We start from the raw sequence: 9,595 nt of genomic DNA, 5'->3' as shown, positions 1-9,595 counted from the left end.
GGAGCTGCCAGAATCCCTTTTCAACCAGGCACTCCGGTTGAAAACTGGACGCCTGGCAACCCTAGGATTAAAACATCAAAGACACATGAAAGTATTTAAGGCCACCTAAATGACAGTAAATTACACAATTGGAAAATTGTAAAATTAAAGGGAAGATTCCATGTTTCTGAAAATTAATTTTATGACATTGATTATACAATTCAATATATAATAAAATGGAGACTGGATTCAAAATCTACAACTGCTGAGAGATTGTATGTTCTAATTAACAAAGGATGGAAAATGTTTAAGCATCAAAAGAAAGTATTTGGAAAGAGTATCAAGTAAGATTTCTTACGAATAGCCTTCTAAACTATGCAACTTTCCCTTCTCTCTCAGGTCGCAAGATTGCATACCAGGTAAAATCTTTATTATTAGGAAGAATATATTAAAACGTGGTTGTAATCAGAGAAGTGACTATTAAAAACCGGCACCTTCGTACTCTAAATTTCTGCTTCTTGTGTACCTTCAATTTCTATCTGTTTACTTAATGGACACAAACAAATTTTAAATACTGTTAGCACTGCAGAACCAATACAGTTTTATTTGAAAGAGCTGTGTGCATTGTCGACAGAATCGTCAGTTAAATTCTGAGTTTAGGATCTTTTGTACTAGTTAGTGATGATGTAAGGAGGCAGTAATAATGCAATTGGATTTTCAGGTCACAGTGCTGGTTATAGAAAAATCATTTTGATATATGTACTGACCATACTGGATCTGGTCATGCTTGAGGGAGAGTTACATATGGGACACCACAATGTGATTTTTAGAGTCAATTTTTTTATTATAACAGCATTTTTAAGGTTTATTTTCCCTATGTAAAGAAAGTGATTAAGCAAATCCTTAACCAAATGCCATGCTTCAGATGAACTTTGTTTTGCTGAAAGTGTCTTTTTTATTATCTTAAATTTTAAAAAGTTTAAAAACAAAAGTTTGTTCCTGAATAGAGACCCAGTGTTTTCAGCTGTTGTAAACCTTTAAACAACTATAAGCCCTGCTATATATAAGTACTTGATAGCACAGCTGAGTTGTCTAGTCTTTTGGAAAGAAACTCAAAGGTTTAGGCAAGCTTGTATGTAGACTGAGTTCTGTGATGCACTTTGTGAGCAAGAATGATGGAAAGCTTTCCCCATTTTTCAGACTCCACTGAAACTGATGGGGTTTCATGATGGATGAATTTAACCTAGCATCTAGATAGTATTCTGAAGCACTTTACACTTTTATTATAGCACTTCATTTAAGTTAACTGATAGATTCACACACATTTTATAATAATGACCTTAGGTTTATATTATAACTCTTATGTATTTTGAATTTAAAATACTTATAAAATTCACACTATCACAAGTAAGTTAGTGACAACTTCTTTCATCTGAAAGAACCCAAGATACTTTAAAAATGGAGACTGGCATACAAATTGTATTCAGGGATTACTTCATCGACTGTTGAAATTCAGCCAGGGTTGAGCAGCATGCAACAATAATACTTAAACTTAGTAAAGGAAGTGGAAAATGTCTTCTAAAAATGAAACTGGAAAGGAGAGTTTAGGTAGGCAGAATGGGAGCATCTATATTAGAATTTATTCAGGACATCAGGGTTAACATGATTTAGCAGAATAATCATGGGATCTTTAACAACAGTAAATTGCTAAGAACTTATTTTACACCTTCTGCATATTTTGCAGTACAGTGCTCTACAACAGAGCATTTGATTAAACACTTACTCTAAAGAAAGAATACCAGATATTTAAAGACTAATATTACTTCCAGAAGGTTCCTTAGGATTCTCACATCCAAATTCTGGCTCAGTTCATCCTGGCTTTTACTATGATTCTGTCAGATCTCACAATTACTATTGAATTTAGACTTTTGATAGCATAGGTGCTGGAACTAGGGGTGTTGTGGGTGCTACAGCACCCCCTGGCTTGAAGCAGTTTCCATTATATGTAGGGTTTACAGTTTGGTTCAATGGCTCTCAGCACCCCCACTATAAAAATTGTTCCAGCACCCCAGTTTGATTGTTGTATTTACATTTTCTTTGAGTGAAACAAACACATTCACTACTGCCTTTAAAAGTGTAAACACAGTATTTCCTGAATCACTTATGTTTTTTAAAGGTCAGATTAACACAGATTGACAGCTTTAAAACTGATTCAATGAAGTCAAGAAGATCTAAACCTGATATTATCATAATGCCAAAGGAATCAGGTAAAAGTAGATCATATTGTTCTTCTCTGAGACTATTATTTGAATATTTAACGCACTGAAGACTAAAATTGATAGGAGTGTCTAAATCTCTTTTTATGTGTTTTATCTGTATAAGCACTCTTATTAAGGATAATGCTGTATTGTGTTAGCTTTTTTGTTTTGTTTATTCTATTAATGATTGCTTGGAACTTTGATGCTTCTTAATTAAAGGGATTAATTAATTAAATAGCACAGACTAGCTCCAAACATAGTGCTATTCAAGTTTGGGGCTTCCCTTGTTCTGAGTAGCGACTGTTTGTTCTGTGGTGATTCTGAGATGTGGCTAAGGATCAGTTTAGGCTTCTTAATTATATTAAATTACAAAACTGTGTTTTGGTGAATTGATTCAGGACTCCTGAAACCTAGATACTGTTTGGCAACATAGTTATGAAGTTAAAATTCTTTGAATATTAGCCTCACAACCTTCTTGATGTCTTGAGATATTCTGGGCTTTGTGGGAGCCCAGCACAAATTAGAGCAGTCTCATTTATGCTAGAGATCTAGCCTGGCACAGAGCAGCTCCACTGTAAATAAAGAGGGCAGTACTGTTCAGAAATGGAACTCTAGTTTAGAAACATTATTACATACACTTGTTAATAGAGTAATCTCAGTGTGAATATAAGCACTGTTACTTAAGAAGTGAAAGGTTGCAAAGACAAATTGTCCCCTGCGGATACTGCCTCATTCTGAGCAAACTGTACCTACTTATGATAGAGCTCTTAGTAGTTCTGTCTCTCTTACACTGTGGCAATACTTGTATAACTCATCAGGCCAATAAAGTATTACTGAATTGAAATAAAATTAATTGAATTGATTTTGGTTGCCTGTCTGTGTGATTGGGGCATTACAAATACTGATGGAGGGGAAGTGCAAAAATAAGAGTGAGGTAAGCCTTCTGACAGGAGGAGATGGAACAGCTAGGGAAGATGCCAAGGACAACCAGGGGGTATGAAGGCTGGAGTTCTGGAGGCCCTGCTGTGACTTCTTATCCTTAGTCTGTAAATCCGGACTGCAGCTTTTATCTAATACAGTCTAAGTTGGCTTCATTGCAGTAAAATGCCTTTGCTATCTGTAGTAAACAAAATGCCTTCTTTACATTATCATAAAATGCATTCATCATCAAATGTGTTTGTTGTCAATACCGTGGCATAAATGGAAGTAGTTATGGAATAAGCTGTACTTTATTGTGTAAATGTTAAATTAAACACATATCCTATAATAATTAGTTTTATGTTTCTAATTTCTAGCAATATTAAACCAGAGGGGCACAAAGAAATGTTATAAAATCAGTATACATTAAAAAAAATATATTTTTAAATGCTTCTAATTTTATTAAACCTATTCAATGGAACCACTTAAAGCTTTCACAAAAAGTTAAATATTTGATCCCTTTAAAAACCACTGTGAGTTTGGGAACTAATATATTTTTTCCTACAGAACTGATTAAATAAATTAACATTTTAACTATATTTTTCAAGACTTCTTTTACTATGGAGTCACGACTAGCAACTCCATAATATATATAAAATGAGGTTAAGGTACCTAATTGACTCTGCATGATTCTGAACCCCTTTGTAATGTCCAGGCAGAGTCCTCCATTTTAAAACATATGAAATGTTCAGAAGTATTCTAAACAAATATACTTTATCAAATAATTTCCAAAAATGAATGTATACTCAAGCTATTGTTTGTTTGATATGTTTAGGTCATCCCTATGACAGGTTTTTTTTTTTATGATAACTTATTTCAATAGAGGGGGAATTATTGACATCACATATGCACCAGAGCAATGAAGAAGTTAATGAAATGATGTCAAAGATTCTGGGAGATTTGGAACCAACAGAAGTAATACCTAGGAAGCAGTTACCTTTGAAGGTAAGAATGGAAAGTTAGATACAATTACCGAATACAATGTAAAGACTGATCATTCCATTACTTGGACCAAGCATAGAGGACACATTGTGGCTGATTTCCCCCATTTTGTGCAGATGAGGGTTAAGGGTGTGTGAGTAGGGAGGTATAGGCCATGGGCGGTGGGTATAACAGGCCAGGAAGCCACTGCCGCAGGACACTGGAGTGGGGCTCCTCGGCCCAGTCCGGGGCTGTAGCTGCTCAGGCCGGCCTGGGGATCCTCTGGTGGTGGGGGTGGGGAAGGGTGGCTTGGGGTTCCAGCTGGCCCAGGGCTTCTCTGGCCGCAGGGGGAGAGGGGAGGGCCAGAGGGCTCAAGGCTCTTGCCGCAGAGAGCGGGGTCTCATGCGGATGGGGCAGGGCTGCAGGGATAGCCTCCCCATGCCTGGAAACATGCCTTTAATAGAAGATTTGGGGCCCACCACCATTGTTTTTTATTTAGAATTTGTGTTTTTAAAAAATAAACCAGTAAATTTTCTTAAATCCATTCTTCCGCTGGTATCTCTGTTTAGAGGATTTGCACGCAGAACACTATTAGAAGATCTGCACATAAATCCAAAGCTTCAGATACAATAGAGACCCCTGTTTTTGGAACTTAAGTGGCTGTTCAACTTTTGTGCTTCTCTATTTTGTGTTGCAAATTTGTAAAAACAATGCAAGTATTACTTAAACCTAGTAACATTAAAAATGCAACTAAGCCCCATAAATTTGTGACAAATGAATTACATAATCTATAATAAGGGATGAATAGTGTACATATATTATTGGTTGCACAATAAATCTCTCTATATAAATAATAAATATACAATAATACTTCTGTAAACAACCTATTCTTAATTAAATTATTTTAATTTATTTTACTACAATAGCAGCCCCACCCTCCAAATGAGGTATAAAAAAAGTCTATTAAAGAGTTACTTGTTGTAATAATATAAGATGGAGATTCTCTGGGTGAGGTTTTTTGACCTACAATGTGCAGGAGGTTAGACATGATCACAATGGTCTCTTCTGACCTTAAGGTCTATGAGTTTATAAATTTATGGGCTTAAGGGCCTGAGGACCTTACTTGCCCTGTTGGAATCAGAGCAAATTCCTAATCAATGACCATCTATTATAGCTGAACTAATATAAACCTCAATTGTAGATAAGGAAAACTCCCATGTGTACTAGAGGAGCTTCCCCTCAGTTTCAGGTAGGAGTATGTGCCACTGGTACAAATCATAGCTTTCCTTGTCTGGAGTCAGGGTTTGCAACAGTGCAACTGCGCTGATAGCTGACTAATGATTGCTGCAACCAGGATAAATTCTCAGTGTAGACAAGGTCTGATTCTCCACTTCCTTGTATCTTGTGTAGTCATTTACAATGTGCAAATTGAATGAAAGTAAGGTGTCAAATGCTGCCACTCTGATTTTGGTGATATTTTATATTCAAATTGCACATGTATAAATGACTACACAACCATCAATGTGAAGAATCAGTATGTATATATTAAATTTGGTCTGTAGCTTGCAGACTGCTTATTTGATTAAGATAGGCCTCCCCTTGTATTTTTAAATCAACATTATGTGTTTTCTTAAAGCATTTGAACAAAATAACCCCAAAACACTTCAGAAACGAGGCAATCGTATGTTTGTACGGGAATTTACCTTAACAAAAACAAAACAAAAAAGCATAATTAAGCTGTGGTACTCATTACCACAAGCTATCATTGTGGCTAAGAGTATAGCAGGATTCAAAAAAGGAATAGGGACATTTACATGAATAATGAGAACATCTACAGTTACATAAGTTAAGATTTTTTTGGTATGATTATAAACCTTCATGCTTCAGATTATAAACTGACCACTAATTTATGGATGTCAGGAAGCAGCCTCTCCTGTTATTCCTAACCTTCCACAGTTATTCCAAACTGTTCATTGTGAGATTTCTTGTTCATTTCTCTGAAGCATCTGGTAACAACCACTGTCAAAGACAGGATACTGGACTAGATGGAACAGTCCAGTATGACAATTCCTAGGTACCTTACAAATGTAAGTAGGTAGTCTATGACTTGCAGCAGATAGATAGATAGATCCGCTATCTAAATTACACACACATGTGCACTATGGAGCATACTAAAATTTATTATATATTTTTTCTTTATCTTCAGGAGATCATTGCTCAGAAAAAGCGAAATATTTATGTAGACGCTGATGTTTCACAGAAGATTAGGTGGGCTTCTGAAAAAAGGAGAAGAATACTTTTGGAAAAAAGGAGAAAAAGATTTATTTTCACAAAATCAATACTAAGGGCCACAAGAAATGACAGCTGGATTTCCAGAAAATACAATAAAACACAAATATGTATGATAAAAAACAAACAGACCAGTAAAGGCAAAATGCAGGAACAAGTTAGGAATATAAAGTTTAGAAATCAGAAACAAACTCATAAATGTGTCAGAAGATTATATCCCGGTGCTGGAAAAGCCCAAAACCAAAAAACATTAAAATATACTAAAAATATTAAGAACAGAAAAGCTAACTGGAGAAAAAAGAACTCAATAAGTAATGCCAAGAAGGAGCAAACGTTAGTACTGAAGGAAAGAAAAAAAAGAGAAATACACATACAGAAAAGAGTAAAGGATTTTAAAAATCCAGTAGTTCACGATAACTCATCCAATTATTTGTCAGTTTATGTTACACCAGTTACTGTTCAGAGTAAATTATCAAAAAGACTAAGGAGAAACCTAATTGGTTTTAGAAGAAATACAAGAGAAACATCTTTGAATAATTTCTTGCAGAAATTTGGTGATTTTCTTAAATACTTTGCAAGACACAGAACAGTTGATAATGAAAAAGTTACAGGAATTGATATTAGTCTTAAAATAAAAAAATCCCCAAATAAGTCTCATGTTCCCATAGGAACACAAAAACCAAACATGAAAATTCTAATATTATCAAAAAGTACTGCTCAGCCTCCAGGAATACTGTCCTTCCCAAAACATATGGGAAGAGCTGAAAAGAAAAGAAAGATGTCACACATGAACTCTTGGAAAACTCCTCATTCTGTTTCTTTTAAAAAAATAAAGCATAATTCCGAGCATAAATTCAGACTCAAGACATTTAAAACAAATGAACAGAATAGTGTTTTAAAAACCAAAGGGAATAAAGAAACAGTAAAGCAGATAAAGAAAATAGAAAAGGGAATGGCAGAAAGACCTAGAGGCACAAAATTATAGCTTTTATTGGAAGGTTTAAAAGATAAACAGATGAAAAAAATCAGTTTCTAAATTCACCACAAAATAGTAAATGTAGGATTGATTACTAGAAAATCCACAATTCACAGCAAATTTGGAAGTACCATAATGATGTCAACTCATTTTAAGAGACAGAAGACAAGTAATTGGCAGAGAAAAGAAACAAAACACTGCTAGCCTAGTTACTCATTTGAAGCTGTCAGAAACAGTAAAACACATACCAAACAATCCTAACAGCAGATCAAAACAAATGCAACTTGGCCGCATGCATGAACTGCTAAGAGAACTAAAGATATTCATTAGGATTTTACTACAGCAGATGCTGAAGCAGGCACAGGAAAATGTTAAACATTTGACCAAAACTTCTGCCAAAATCCCCTCAGAAACTCCTTAACATGCCTCAATTTAAAAAATTCAGGAATAAAAAAAAATTCCTGTGAAACATTGACTAAAATCTAAAAGTGTTGAGGTGAAAGAAATTCTCATATTGCAAATTGGGAGGAAAAAAGCATAGTTAAGCTTTATAAAAAATATCTTCATCTCAGTTTCAGACTCTTGGAGAGAATGAAAAGAAACTTTGAAAAAGACGTGGATTTGAACTTTTTCTTTTCCTAGAAAAAATCATTAGTTTGTTTAATAAAAATTCTTCAAGCTAATGTTATTCAGCCAAAGTGAATTCAAGTATTTTACCACCAAAATAAAATATTAGAAGTTTGTTAGTATTTAATGGTACTTTATTGAAATATGGCTTTGTTTAGCTAGACTTTTAAATTCATTTTCAAATATATTGATTCTCTATGTTCATTCACATGAGTTTGTTATATCAAGCATATACAGTAGCTGAAGTTACTTTGGATAAACAGTAAGCAAGTCCATTAAAATAACATTGCATAAGTGCAGACTCTAAAAGGGTTGATTGCCCTTTGGTCTCTATTCCAATATTTTCACTGGCATATGCTTGACTTTCTTTTTGTCTTTGTAACTTCTACACAGGTCAGTGGGCCAAATTCTGGCACTGCAAAATAGCCAGCCTCCAGAAAACCCACAGCCAGCAATAGGAGCACAGGGCAAAAGTTGGCTGTACTTATTCTGGTCTCTTACAGTCACAGTCAGAAAGTGGTTTCCCCGCAGACTTTCCATGACTAGAGCTGCTGAAGGGGCTTTATATATGGTGTGATCTAATAGTCAGGGGATATGATTGAGATGTCTATCCACATATTCTCACTGATGTGGTCATGCCTTCCACTCATAGCCCCTCTGCAAATTATTCCCATCTTGTCTAGAAATAGACTGTCAGAAGGAACTGTGTCTGGGGTTGATTTTGGCTGGAATACACTTTTACATTAATGCTAAACTTCAAGGGGCAATAAATGAAATAATTACTCTTAATATTAGCATAGTGAAATAATACTATATTAAGTCAAAGTACACAATCACATGCACAATGTTAATTCTTGAAATCAAGAGGGTCAATTAGTCTTCAGTGGATGGACCACTTTAAAAAATGATGGGTCATACACTGAATATTCATTCAAATTTTCTTCCAAAGATAGTGTTGAATGGAATTCAACTTTAATGAATCATCTTACCAACATGCTGAGAACTTGATATCACAGAGCAGTTACTGGTCTTTGTTGAAAACACTATCAAATGTAATATAGCCTTTTAACACTAACCTATCAGGCCAGTCTGAGTTGTAAAGATCTGTGCTGGAATGACTTTCTTTGGGTTTTCCCCCATTTTTTTCTTCCTTTTTAAAAATTCTGCTTTAGAGGATAAAACTATAGCATATATAACAAGAAATGTATTGTGACTAACCTTAGACTAGTTTCAGACTTGGAGCTTTCATAGTTAGCTAATTAGAATTAATTTAATCTTTTAGTGCATATGTCATACACTCTACGGGACACTCTATACTACTGATATAAACTGTGTTAAAGGTCAGGGTCGAACCATGATGTGGCTCTGAGGCAGTAATCTCCATGAAGATCCCGTTGTGGGGTATCACTATTTGTGTGGAAGGGCTGGGGAGACTATGGGCTCAGTGCACAAAGCTAGTGGTTCCCAGAGAATTAGTGATAGGCCCTGATCATCCGTTCAGAGCCCCAATGCCTATGAGCCCGTACTCTCAGCAGCTCCCCTCATAGTGTGGCTTAGAGTCATAGAA

General features: G+C 35.2%; 1 protein-coding gene across 1 annotated transcript; it reads left to right on the top strand.

The window, feature by feature from the left end:
- Positions 1–269: 269 nt before the first annotated feature.
- LOC144279781 (uncharacterized) lies at positions 270–7,894 on the top strand. The gene is made up of 4 exons (XM_077841432.1): positions 270–398; positions 2,156–2,246; positions 4,039–4,160; positions 6,343–7,894. Exons 2-4 carry the CDS (start codon positions 2,195–2,197, stop codon positions 7,408–7,410), a joined length of 1,242 nt encoding a protein of 413 aa, XP_077697558.1. The 5' UTR covers positions 270–398; positions 2,156–2,194; the 3' UTR covers positions 7,411–7,894.
- The last annotated feature ends 1,701 nt before the right edge of the window (positions 7,895–9,595 follow it).

This window comes from Eretmochelys imbricata, chromosome 24 (assembly GCF_965152235.1).
Source record: "Eretmochelys imbricata isolate rEreImb1 chromosome 24, rEreImb1.hap1, whole genome shotgun sequence".
In the NCBI taxonomy this organism is placed as follows: domain Eukaryota; kingdom Metazoa; phylum Chordata; order Testudines; family Cheloniidae; genus Eretmochelys; species Eretmochelys imbricata.
Note: the sequence above shows the minus strand (reverse complement) of the source record. Positions and strands in the feature narration are given on the sequence as shown.

Coding starts and splice junctions, on each gene's coding strand:
- LOC144279781 (XM_077841432.1), top strand. CDS start 2,195: ATGAAGTCAAGAAGATCTAAACCTGATATTATCATAATGCCAAAGGAA. Junction 2,247..4,038: donor CATAATGCCAAAGGAATCAG/GTAAAAGTAGAT, acceptor TTATTTCAATAG/AGGGGGAATTATTGACATCA. Junction 4,161..6,342: donor GGAAGCAGTTACCTTTGAAG/GTAAGAATGGAA, acceptor CTTTATCTTCAG/GAGATCATTGCTCAGAAAAA.